Source organism: Paralichthys olivaceus, chromosome 2 (genome assembly GCF_024713975.1).
Source record: "Paralichthys olivaceus isolate ysfri-2021 chromosome 2, ASM2471397v2, whole genome shotgun sequence".
Lineage (NCBI taxonomy): Eukaryota > Metazoa > Chordata > Actinopteri > Pleuronectiformes > Paralichthyidae > Paralichthys > Paralichthys olivaceus.
The window spans coordinates 17,194,097-17,207,687 of record NC_091094.1 but is presented as its reverse complement, the minus strand read 5'-3'; the positions used below and the strand labels follow the sequence as shown (position 1 = coordinate 17,207,687).

General features: G+C 40.9%; 2 protein-coding genes across 2 annotated transcripts in view; both read left to right on the top strand.

Moving 5' to 3' along the window:
• The window catches only part of LOC109629249 (guanine nucleotide-binding protein G(i) subunit alpha-2), a 47,040-nt gene extending 41,362 nt beyond the window's left edge, over positions 1 to 5,678 (top strand). The window contains exons 5-9 of the mRNA XM_020086868.2: positions 1,345 to 1,473; positions 3,278 to 3,407; positions 3,592 to 3,745; positions 4,465 to 4,677; positions 4,770 to 5,678. Of these exons, the coding sequence (XP_019942427.1) occupies positions 1,345 to 1,473; positions 3,278 to 3,407; positions 3,592 to 3,745; positions 4,465 to 4,655 (604 nt within the window). The 3' untranslated portion in view covers positions 4,656 to 4,677; positions 4,770 to 5,678. The remainder of the gene's footprint in view (positions 1 to 1,344; positions 1,474 to 3,277; positions 3,408 to 3,591; positions 3,746 to 4,464; positions 4,678 to 4,769) is intronic.
• Positions 5,679 to 9,946: 4,268 nt separating this feature from the next.
• LOC109628920 (PAK4-inhibitor inka2-like) lies at positions 9,947 to 12,772 on the top strand. Its single transcript, XM_020086369.2, has 3 exons — positions 9,947 to 10,092; positions 10,183 to 10,216; positions 11,663 to 12,772. Exons 2-3 carry the CDS (start codon positions 10,199 to 10,201, stop codon positions 12,662 to 12,664), a joined length of 1,020 nt encoding a protein of 339 aa, XP_019941928.2. The 5' UTR covers positions 9,947 to 10,092; positions 10,183 to 10,198; the 3' UTR covers positions 12,665 to 12,772.
• Positions 12,773 to 13,591: the final 819 nt, after the last annotated feature.

The window sequence follows — 13,591 nt, the reverse complement described above, 5'->3', positions numbered from 1 at the left end:
ACTGAAATAAACGCGACAGGGTTTGTTGTCGATTTCCGTCGTTTTCTCACTTCTTGTTAGAGTGTAAACTGTCAAAATTCAATTAATCTTCAAGGCTTATAAAGCCGACGGCCAAATCAAGCAGAGTCGTAGTATCTGATGTGTGGAGTGGGCGACAACAGCAGCCTAAATCTCTTTCTCTCTGTGGGCAGCGGGATTATGATTAAACTGGCATGAAGTAGTGATGTGAAGGCTCTGATATCTACACTGTGTGGCTTGAGTGGGATTATACTCAGCTCCAACACTTTGTTATACAACAGACTTTTTATCCAGTTGATTATGTTGAAAATATGGTGAAAAGCTCTCATTGTCTTCGTTGGCATCTTCTACGTGTATGGCGCTGCTTTTTAATCCTGAGATTTTTTTTGGGTTTTGTTTTGCATCCATCACGTGGATTTCTCTGACATTTACTAGGAGGCTGGCAGGAAAACTTCTGGAAAATGTCCGGAGCAACTGTATCAGTCATTTGTTTTCTCGCATTCAGTACTAGTGGAAAATGTCAGGAAAATCTCTGGACTTCAGTGCAGATCTGAAAACAGCTTAAATGTAAAAGTAGATAGTGATAGTGTAGACTGGTATTAAGTGATATACCAGTATAGACACACACACACACACACACACCACATTTTTCTATCTTCTATATAGATTGAAAACAATACAAAATACAGTGCTGTCAGATTGAGCTGAATATCCAGAATCCTTTCTTATTGCAAGAGAACATTGTATTGTATTATTGTGTTAATATTTTACAAGTGAATCATTTCCTGTGTTCTGGCCGTCCACTCCACTGTTGTGTGTCTCTAAATCCACATTAAGTGATTTAGGTCACAGTCTTTTGCTCATAAGCATTTGAACTCTCTGCTCAGCATGAACCAGTGTTTCCATCATTGACCATATTACATAAATCTGTGGTTGTCAACAAGGATCACTAATACAATTATACACTACTACTACCAGAACAGCCCATTGCCACGCTCTCCACGTGTTTCCACTGGCAGAAGTATCAGAGGATAAGATTTTTCAAAATGAGATGGAGTGGTGATTTTTAATTAAGAGGAAACGGGGTGGCTGTGTGAACTGTCATGGAGTCAGATGTAGAGAAACAGTCTTGTGATGCTCTATGACTCGTACTCCCCGTGTAATGTGATTATAAACTGACAGTGCTGAGGCTTTGCACCTCCGTCGACCTTCCCTCACATCTTATCTCAACAACAACAACAACAAGCTCAGATCTGTTCCCTGTGAGAGCAGAGGACAACAGTGTTCGTTTCATATTTATGTGATTTGTTTGTGTCGTCCCATCAGTTACCTAAATGACCTGGAGAGGATAGCCAAGACAGATTACATCCCCACACAGCAAGACGTGCTGCGGACTCGGGTCAAGACCACTGGCATCGTGGAAACACATTTCACCTTCAAGGACCTGCACTTCAAGTAAGACGTCCTCTCTTCCTGGTGTTCCCATCTGATTGTGCTCAATTTCAGAAACACTACTCATGTTATTCGAGGTCCTATCGCCACATCTGCTCACACTGTGCAGCTCACACTTTAATTTCACTTACAAAAGGCTACAACCGACTAATTCACTCACTAAAATCCCCAAGTGTCCAATGACCCGATCAAGTGCTGTATAAAGTAACCAAGGTGCTTGTAGAAACCACCTTTGGTCATATGTGAAGCTGTTGTCAGACCATCATCCAGAAACTAAATGATGAGGACGAGGTCAGGCTCAGCTCAGCAGGGGGCAGCAATTATGTAATCAAGCTTCTGATCATCTGCTGAAATTCATCATCACATTTAGTTTGATGTGTTCTGACAGTTTTCTGGAACGTGTCACACGTGAGGATTTACACAATAACCGTGTTTTTAAATGCATCTCTGTGTTTCAAATTAATGTCAATCACATGTTGAAATGATTCAAATATAAAATTTTATGATAATAAAATAGCTGCCCATACTGTTGCCTTGTATTTCACTATAACAACAATACTTTACTATTTAGGAATTTTTCCATCTAAGATTATCTGAGGAAAATTAATTGGTGCGTGTCCCCATTTTTATAAATTGACTTAAGTTGTTACAAGTATATTTGGAAAGTCAATTTGTTGCGTTTACGCTAAACAGCTCATCCTGTTTCTGCAGAAGTGTAACAACAGGAACTGCTACTGCAAAGTTTATCCAACAGGATTATAATCATCAGTAATTTTAAAAATATGTTTGGGAATACGACCTCTAATTATTTTATCCCTCTTGATGTGTTTCTCACAGTGTCAATGTTTTGTCTTTGTGTTCATGTGCTAGTAACAGTGTTTTCTTCATTGTTAAAATAAAATCTCCAGCCACACAGACACACACATATCTGATGGGCACAATAGCCATAACTAATGATTTGAAAACAGCAGAGGAAATATCCAAGATATTTATTGAAAAAAGCTTTCACTCAGACTTCACTCTAAGTTCATTCCTGAGTCAGTTGAAACGAACATGTGTGTGTGCATCTATGTGAGTCAATGTGTCGTATTAGTCTCCTAATTACGTCTGGATATATTGTATTTCTTTGTTGAAGACATTAACCACATCCAACCAGCATATGTTTACCTGCAGCAGTCTCGTCAGCTCTGGCAGCTGTGATATCCCCCCCTTGTGTAAGCAGCTCTGGATCACAGTGTAGAAGTAAACAGTCTGAAGTGTGTCACTGTTATAATGAGCTGTGCTTACTCAGCCTAAAGCTGCCCCGTCCGTGAGAGTCGAGGTTTGTCTCTAATGAACTGAATCCTCTGAAATGAAAACTGCTCAGCAGGAAGACTGAAGGGTCATGAAAAAAAGTTTCACTGATGACGCTCTCAGTATTAGATGGAGATCATGTTCAATCTGGCTGCAGCTGGATTGAGCGTCCTCATCCATCTAGGTTCCCTCCGTCTTCATGAATAAGTCACATAGGATCTGAGTGAAAAGCCAGTCGCCGCCATGCCTCAGCCTGTCTTAAGGTCGTCTGTTACCACAGCAACTGCAGTGTACTAAAATGCAAACAGATGCCAGGAAAGTGTTGAGGTCTGTACAACGAGTTTGCTGCCCAGAAGAGAGGAAGCTGCAGAGATGTATTCACAGGAAACGGGGACAGCGCACACACTTCCTTGAAGCTGTTTGGCATGGCTGTCATATTGAAAAGTGTTTTCCTCCTGTGCATACTCCCATCCGCCCTCTCTCAATAAAACTGCGTGTGTGTGTGTGTGTGCAGGATGTTTGATGTTGGTGGCCAGCGGTCAGAAAGGAAGAAGTGGATCCACTGCTTCGAGGGAGTCACAGCCATCATCTTCTGTGTCGCCATGAGTGCTTACGACCTGGTCCTGGCCGAGGATGAGGAGATGGTGACTTAAGCTTCTTCCCTTTCAATTTTAAATCAATAGCTTCACAATCAGTTCCCAGTCAAGCCCAGGATAATTCTCAAGTGGGGAGGGAGGTTTGCATTTGAGCAAACTCATTTCCTTTATGTGCCCTAGTTGTGCTCTTTAGTAATCTCTTCATCTCTACATTTGTGCGCGTCCCACCCAGAACCGGATGCACGAGAGCATGAAGCTGTTTGACTCCATCTGCAACAACAAGTGGTTCACGGAGACGTCCATCATCCTCTTCCTCAACAAGAAGGATCTGTTCGAGGAGAAGATTGCCCACAGCCCTCTGACCATCTGTTTCCCTGAGTACACTGGTACTGTATCAAAGACTGGATACACAAAGAGGCCATAGCTGTCTGATTTACAAAGCTTCAGTTCATGTTTGTGTTTTTACAACCACTTCATTGATTGAAAATGCAATTTGAGAAATCTCATATTAAACCTTAAAATATATGTTTTTTAACAAAAAAGCTAAATATTCTGTTAAACGGCTGCGATACTTAAGTTTGTTACCAGTTCTTTGTTCCTGAAATCACAATCACAGATTTTATGTCTAGTCTCTGTTTGTGCATCTCATGTATTAGAATATAGACTCTGTATAAAGATGGATGACATGGCTCGAATTCCTCCCGTTGTACAAACATGATGCTAAATATATCCCGGGTATAGGTTCCACCATTTTGCACACTGAGATCAAGCTGACACACGTGCCAATTATACATATACCTTTGTGATAAAAACCAACTAAGATGGCAGGAACCTTCTTTTTAATCTAATAATAATAATAGTAATAATCTGTTTGATGTGTATTATGACTAGTTTGATCTAGGTCCCATCCACTATTATGGACAAGGTGGGATCAAGATGATATGGCTTCACTCTTGATCCACAGTCTGTGATTTTGGAAATACTTGTGTTGTTTAAAATGGGGTTTTCATAGAGATACGCAAACCTGAAATGGGTCTATATAGATCCTATTTATTGTCATCGTTGTCATTCATCAGGCTCTTTTCCCCCCATTGTGTCCTCTCAGGTCCTAACAAGTACGAGGAGGCCCAGGCTTACATCCAGACCAAATTTGAAGACCTGAACAAGAAGAAGGACACCAAGGAAATCTACACCCACTTCACCTGCGCCACCGACACCAAGAACGTGCAGTTTGTGTTTGACGCCGTCACCGACGTCATCATCAAGAACAACCTGAAGGACTGTGGCCTCTTCTAATAACACATCTGAGAAAGTCAAGGTAGAAATGATTCAGACGGTGATTCAGTTCTCTACCAAGTCACAAAATGTGTAAAATGACTGACGTGTGTGTGTATTTTTGTGTTTCATTAGATTACTTGAACAGTTCTAACAACGACGGGGGAACATACACACATCATGAATGACTGCACTGGCCAACCACGATTCCTGCTTTGATCTGCTTTTTATAAAAACACCTAAGAACTGAAAACTCGACGGGCTGATCAGTCACTCGTATCATTAACTCTTTGGGCTATGACCACAGAAAAGAATCAACATTTATTTTGTATTTTTTGTTCCTTTTTTTTCTTCTTCTTTATTTTCAATTACTAGAGGAGGCAAAGGAAAACTTTTTTATATAAATGAATTCATTTTACTTTTAGAGATTGTGATGTGCAAATTATCAAACTTTTAATCACATGAAGCTTATTTTTTAAGACATGAAGCACAGGCATGGACAGAAAATATGACTGATAAAGGAAAAGTGCTTTTTTTTTTTTATAATGTTTACATAAGTTCATCATTCATAGCCAGACCGCATATTGTTCTGCATGACTCAACATGACAAATAGTAGCTCTGTAATCTGCACAAATTATCTAACATTCCTACAAAATAAAATAAAAAATAAAAAAGTTCAAAACAAAAAAAAAACATGGCTTCACATGCAGGCAGAAATGAAATCCTAACTGATATTTAAAGTATGTGTGTACCTAACATTCTTTTCACTTTTTTATAGTACCATTACCATGTCTGTTGCAGTATGTTTGTGCCTTGACTTCTGTTTACAACTGATTCCTAGATCTGCTTTCAGTACCGTCTGACCAACTGTGCGCCAATATTTTTTCTTTTGTTTCTCTGCCTAGCACCCTCTGAATATATAGTGATTATTAATGACAGACGAAAATCTAATTCAGAAAAAAAGGTTAGTGTTTTTTGGTAAATATTAAAATGCTTTAAAAGTCCTATATGATTTAATTTAAATAAAAGTAGAGATCACCTGACTTGTACACTTGTTTTGGTGCTTTATGTTTTTATTGCAGCGTTGTTTAACTTTTTGTGTTGAAACCATGAAACACACCGGCAGCCTCACACGTTAGTTTGTATTGTTACACAGGAGCATTATGTTGCACACATCAATAAGAACTTTACAAAAACAAAAAGGTATTATTATGCTCATAAGTGGTCTGACAGTTTTATTCCATTTAAGTAAATAGATTTGTCCTTTCAGCCATAACATCCTCAGCTGTGGAGGAAGGAACTCGTCAAATAAACATCTCTGGTGTTACAATAATAAAAGATGTAATTTGCTTGAATGTCAGTTGCATGTTGTTTGGAGGCTGTTCTCACACACACAGGTAAAGAACTATGTGATGAGTTCCTCCTTTTAAATTCTCCTCAGGTGAAGCTTTTTCTTATAAAGCCATTGTCACTGGTATTTGAGCTGAAACAACAACAGATATATAAAATTGCAAAGGAGCAAGTGCCCATATATATTCCGAACACGCCAACAATATCATGTAATGCATTAAATTTAAATAATTTATACATCACTTTTCACAATGCTCGAAAACGCTTAATGTAGGTTTTAAAAACAGAAGGCAAATAAAAGTGGAAATATAAAAGACATCAAAAATCATTAATCACACAACAGTGGTTCTAACATTGAACCAGTCTAATACAAGCAAAGGTCTACAGTCATCAGAAATTGCTTAAATCATTATTCAGATAATTCAGTTTTAGCCAACAGCTCAACACGAGGCAACTTCAACCGTAACGTTCTTCTGAAGATGTTTTTAGACGAGCTTGGGGCGCCATCTACTGGACACTCCAATTACAACGCATCAATTACTTGGTAAAGCCTCAACAAAGAGACAGGACAATGTCAACAAAGAGAAAGAAACCACTGATTGAACGCATGAAGTATAACTGCTGCTGTATCTGCAGTGACACTGAGGAACAAACTCAGTCTGTGCAGCTGCTTCCAGGGTCTTTCCCACCTAGTGGACAGAGACAAAGACAGAGGGACACCATCAGTGAATTACACATGACCAGGGACAAACAGTGAAACAGGAATTCTGTCCAATCAAGTTTAATGTCTCTCCTTGTCTGATGCAGGAGAATAGAAAGAAGGTGAGAGGCAGCTGACTAACTACACTGAATAAGTCAAACCTCTCTAAGTGTATCATGGTATCTGCAGACACATCTGTTAACAGCTTACCTCAAAATAGCTTAATGTCATTTCCTAATAAATGAAGTTTATTGAGCTCTGTTGGCTGTTGTGTTCACCAGGACAGGGAATATGCCTGAGAAGGTTCACTGAGGATAACACACACACACACACACACACACACACACACACACACACACACACACACACACAGAGAGACACAGGTCTTGGCTCTATCCTTATTAGGACTTGGCATTCACTTCTGTTCATTGTGAACAGCCTAATCAAAATGTTATCCCCAAAGTTCACCGTGACCAATTCATGCCTCGCCCCAACCTTAACCCAACCATAGTTCACCTCTTACCACTGAGCAGGACCACAGGAATGATGTTTTGCCTCATTAAGACATTAAGACCGGTCTTTGGTCTCCATGAGGTCCACTGATCCTGACAAAGGTCATTGTTTATGCCGGGAAAAGAACAAAAACAAATACACACTTTTAGCCCTGAATTTAAAAACAGCTTCTTTATACCATAACTCAAAACTCCCAATATGAATAAATGACTGTAGGGACATTATGTGCTTTATACTAAAAACAAACTACGTGTAAATACTGGGAAAGAATACAATGAAGGATTACAATGAAAAGAGCCTGGACAAGAACAAGGAGCTGCATCAGTTCTTAGAGCAGTGAAGGTTGATCTCAGTGAATAACATTTCATAAGTAGTTTCTCTAGAGGGCGCTGAAGTTCTACATCTGAAGACACTCATCCAGCCTCTCAGAGGTGCAAAGCAACTTTAACGATTTTATTTTCATCTACCAAGCAGTTATTTTATGTATTTTTTTGCATTATTTTACTTTATTTTGTTGCGTTCATTCAAAAGCTTTTCAATGATTTTCTGCACTGACCGCTCTGATGGTTGTGATGAATGGCCAGACAAAGCTCGGATGCTTTGAATCATGGCTGCAACCATTAAGTGTGACTCGATGAGTAGTAATGACACACAAACATAGAATCTGAAGCTTCCAAACCACATCATGTCTTCATGGAGCACAACACATCATAGTGAAGCCTCTGTGTGATGACTCTTTCTGATGAAGTGTGAAAAAGCTCTCAGCATTAAAGGCCTTCAATGCAACAATGATGTCGAGATGAAACTGAAAACAAAACAGCAGAGTTATTGTAAAAATCAAGTACGGTAAAGAAGGAGAGTAAACAATTCATCAGTGACCGTAATGGACTGTGTTCACACACTCGTACAGTAATCAAATCCATTAGAGCTTTGGAAGAGCAGAGGTGCTCGAGATAAAGGTCGGCCTCTGTAGAAAATTGAAATAATCACAATTCCATTAGCTGCCCGGTGTAATTACTTAATGCACAGCGTAGAGTGTACATAAGTAGGTGGGTTTTTAGAGTGGGGGCTTCAGGAGGCACCATCCTTATAATGGTGTCTTTTAATATAAAAAAAAAACTGAAATAGGGACCTGCAGACATTGTTTCATAGTGTTCATCTGTACTGTATTTTCATATGCAGCCTCATATGAAAATACAAGGATTGTAAAGAGAATTCATTAAGGAAATTCACAAATATATGAATCTGATCATGTTTATCGCACCATCATGATGTCACATGTTTGCCTTCTCACCGTTGTGTCACTGGGTCATGTTGGTGAAGCAGGTTCGGACATGCCACAGAAACCTGTATGTTAACGCTGAACCTGCTGTGGACAACAATCTGCACTTGAACAGGGAACTATCAGACCTGGATCCCTCCCCATCAGTGATGATTATCCAACAGGCCTGGCAGCCCATCACATTTACATAAACATCCATTCACTCAGCAGCAGTGTGAATGGAGGGTCGAGTACAGGACTGTTAGAGCGACGTTAGGCTCAATGTCCAAATTAGAGTGAAGATCACTGCATTTACATTGAAGCACCGTGTTTACACTGTGATGCAGTGATTTACAATCAAGTCAACAAGTTAAATGACTAAAGTTACAAGAAGCTAGAAGAAGCAAAGTACCCTAAAATAATGAGAAAGACAGAAATGTGAAAGAAGAGAAAAAGTGCATGTTAATAAAACCTAATGTGAATATTTGTTTTCGCAGTATTCCATTTGATTACAGTGGATATCATTGAACTAAAGTTTTGAAGGTTTGGTAATATTCCCTTTAACCCCGGGTTTTACTTTTAATCTGTTGTTTTCACTTACTGTTAGATGTCTTTGCCTCTAAACCTGATTTTAACCATACTGTTACTTCTTAACTTTACTTTAATGATTCATGTGCTTAACTATGATATATTATAAGGCTTCAATGGGTAGGTGAAGAAAAACTATTTTTTATTGTTAGTAGTAGTAGTATTGGAATTATTATGTGTGGTGATCAAAATTCTCTGACATTTTGTTGACCAAACTATAAACAATAGTCATTAATAATCATTAATATAAATTATAATTAGGTGCAACCAGCAGAGTAATGTAAAAAAATACAGAGGCACATCATTTAAAAAGGTTTAAGCTTGAGGGCAGAAAACAAAATCAAGTGGCACAACAAGCTCTGTGTGATATTAAAATGTGTTTTGTAAATGGAAAGATTCTGTAGTTCTCTTCGTAGGAGAATTGGTTTGCAGCAATAGTCACAGGACATTTCATCACAGCAATATAACAAAAACACAACAGACATTAACCAACACATCTGACATGCCTTGCTTGTGGATTAAATGACATGAAGTGAAATAAACCAGAAGTCAAATATTTTCTAAAGGCAAGTGGATAAACACAATGTCCATGAGGGACATTGTGGGGACTCTTCTGTAAAATGAGCTCAGTTCTAAAATCACTTGAGCAAGAAAATGAAAGAGGACAAGTATCTACTTCGTTTTAATTTCTCCTTTAACACACACAGCCAAGTTATTATAATGTGAGGTGACGTTCTCTCATGCGGTGTTGGTGTAACGTGAGAACAATAAGAGGGTTTTCCTCTGCATCTGCTGCTGATTTGTTAATGAGCTGTGAGCATGCTGCGCTGTGATTGGCCCGTTCAGACACGAGTGGCTGTTGAAGCTTGTAAAACGAGGAGAACAGAACAGGAGAGTTCACTCACACATCTGCCTCAGACTCATTCTGTGCTCTGCTGCTGCTGCTGCTGCTGCTGCTGCTGCTGCTCAGGGCTGTGACACTAACAACCCAACCAGGATCTTTATTCATGACTGTTTCCTCTGGACTGAAGCTGCCACATCACAGGTGAGTGATGACCACTTTCACATGTTGTTTTAACTTCTTACAGAAAGACTTGAATCTGTTTTTAAAACCAGTTCATCATTTCTCCTGCAGGAATTGAATCTTACAGATGAGAGGAAAAGAAATGGTGAGTTCCTTTTCTAACTTTTTTTTAATAGTAATAACCTTTATTTAAATGGCACTTCTCCAAAAACAGGTTTACTAAGTGTTTCACAGACATAAAAAGTTAAAATGCACAGAGCAATGACATCTTCATCCAGACATGTGTTTTTACTAAGTGAACAGTAAACTGTGTTGATCTAAACAGAAGATTCAACATATGTCTGCAACATCTGCCGGTGCAGCTCTGCAGCAGAAGGCCGAACTGTCAGTGATGCTTTCATTTTGTACAATTGCTTATCTAATAGGGACAGTTGATTATTTACCTCTGTTTATGCAGCAGATGGATGAGTTTAACTGTTAAGCAGACATGCACTGATTATACACATGTATTATGGGATAAATCGTTATCTCTTCTCTCATTTATATATATATATCTATATATATAGACATATATATATGTATATATCACATTTCCTGCTTGGTTTATGACCATGTGCCTCCTGGGTACTTTCTCAAGTTCTTGTCACATCTAGCAGAGTTATGATGAAAACAAAATGGGGCAGAAGGTCTCTGAGCAAGAGTCAGAGCTCCTCTGCTGGACAGTGTGGAGTCAGAGCAGAGAGGTCGTGCAGGTTACAGTGTTTGTGTCATGGCATCACAGGAGGAGAGAGGCGTGCTGTTGTACTGGATGTGACCTCTACGGCCACATGACGGTGTATATCCTGTGTTTCTCCTTGTTCAGAACTTTGTTAAAAAGGTTGAAAGGAGCAAACATGTAGGAAAGCTTATTTTGGTTAAAAACATGCACAGGGTGTGTTAGTAAAGCCGTCGTTCAGGTTGACAAAAAGTATTAGGGTTACATTTTCTTCCTAAACTCTCCCTCTGTCTCACACACTGTCACATGATCTCTCATGCGCTGTTTGAGTTTGAGAGCGAGCCTCCGCCGCTCACTGGCTAATTCTGACCAATCAGCACACAGAGGAAAAAAGCAGTAGAATATACCTTGCCGTCTATGTGGCTGGTGAACCTCATATAGGCAAGTGAGCTGCACCCTTAAAGAGACAGGACCCCTGTAACTAAATAAAGATCCCGTCTCTCTTGATGCACTGCAGATGTTTAAACTCAGGCCCTGGAGTTGTCGCACTTTGTATATAAATAGCTGAGATTAGACGTTAGCGCTGCTCGATCTGTAATAACATGTGTCTTAGTTGAATCACTCCTGAGTCAATGCAGGGTGTAGATCAACATGGAGTTTGCTTAACTTGTTGGTGTGGTCAAGTGAATTAACAGACGGATGAATGTGCTTTGTGTTGAAATGTGTCTGTCAGTGTGAGCGTGCCCGAGCGTGCCCATGAAGCTCTGATACTCAGCTCCTGTTATTATTAGACAGGCTTTGAATCTTTCCAGTCACCTGCATTAGCTAACTGTATCTGACTTTTGTTTGACTCTTTCCTCCTTTTGTCTCCCTCAGCTTTGCTTACAGGACTCAGGGGACTGCCTGCGGGAGCACATGCAGTACATGATGAGGTCACTGCAGGACCTGAAGCAGCTGAGGAGGACCTGCCCCGCGGCCCGTCACCCTCTTGCCCCCATCGGCAACCAACTCCCGGAGTTAGCATGCCACTCAGCAATGGCACGTGCTTGTCAGCAGCGTGCGATGCAACGCGAGCGGCGCACGCGCCTGCGGATATCTGACGCCAGCACAGCCAGCACATACGACTCTGCCTGCTGCCTGGCGAGTCACCTGGAAGAAGAAGAGGAGGTGGAGGAGGACGACTCAAGCAGCCAGCTGGGTCTGAGCCTCAGACTGGGCCTGGCCTCTCCCAGCAGCCACAAGAGTCTGGAGTTTGATTCAGGATACTCTGAGGCGTCATGGCAGGAAGAAGGGGTTGTACTCAGGAGAACGAGGAATGTGCGGGTTTCTTCTTCAGCCTGCCTTCGCACAAACAGAGCGCCGAGCGGACGTATCCGACCTAAATCCACCTCCGATGCCTGCCTAGAGAGGTGGACGTCGTTTGAGGTCAATGACCCAGAGGACTGGACAAACTCTTTATTGACCAGGGGACGCAATCGCCAGCCTCTGGTTCTTGGGGACAACAGCTTTGCAGACCTCATACAGAACTGGATGGATTTGCCAGATTTCCCCGAGCCCGCCGACCTGAAGCCGAACTCCAGAAGCAGACTGGGAAGAGGCTTCTTTGTCAACATGAGGAGGAAACTTGCCGGGATTTCTAAGAGTGTGGAGGAGAGAGTGAGGATGAGATCCACAGACTCGGCTCATCTGAACAGAAATGCAAATGCTTCAAAACGGCTGTCCTGTCCCGTCGTGGCGTCGCAGCCCAAAGTCCCCTTTTTCCACCAGTCCCACTCAGGCCTCAATGAGCTGGACACAGATTTTTACCACTTCTCTGCCCTCATGAAGTCAGGCAGTCGACAGCCCATCATCTGCAAAGACATCTTTGGCTACATCTGACCAAGATGTAAAACCACATATGGACACATGGACAATCCTCAGAGTCACTTTATTTTTATACAACTGTTTTCACTTTTTATATGCTGTGATTAAACTATTGGAAATGAATTGAAATAAACTCTTCTTACTCTCATTTATATTCTTCATGATTTGCAATTCTCAGAAAACCTCTGCAGCAGTCATCTGTGTTTCATTACAGCAGATTACAGTCAGACAGTGACTCCGAGCTGCCTGATTAGTTAAAGAGGCCTTTACTGTCTCTGCATTAATGCAAATGAATGTGGGTCCATTTGTTTTCATTAGAAATGTAACACTCTGGGTGTGCATGAGTGTGGAGATGCATGGTTTAGTGTAATAAAAAGATAAATTGAAGAGGTGATAATATCTCGGATGTGCAGACTTGCCGTCTGTCTGGGACTAAAGTTGGCTAAGAGTATTTTAGAACACGTTTTGAAGCACGCTTGTTTGATTCCAGGGGACTCGCTGTTCTCAGAAAAGTTCTGGTCTTACTCAAGGCGAAGTCCAATCCTTCGGAGAGGCTTTAAAACAGGGCGACGAAACTATTTACAGACCAGAAACAGAGGCTGTATCAACACAGAGCGCTGTGCGCCTGATGAGGTAATTCCCCATATGTCCGTGCAGAAAGAGTTGAAGGGAGGCGAAGCAGCTGGCTGCAGATGGAGCCCACGTTTACTCTCGCCTTTGCTTTACGAAGCAGAATGCCTCACTAAGAGGCCCCCACCTCATTTAACCAATGGTGGTTCTGCAGCCTCACAGGTGGTGCCAACTCATCCTCACATATCGGTCAATGGTACGATAAGTTCTGGCCTCAGAAGACAGTAAAAACATATTAATACAAGGGAGTGACATATGCACCAAGATAAGGTAATGATCACTTCACCTTTGCCTTTAGATATTCACTTTGTT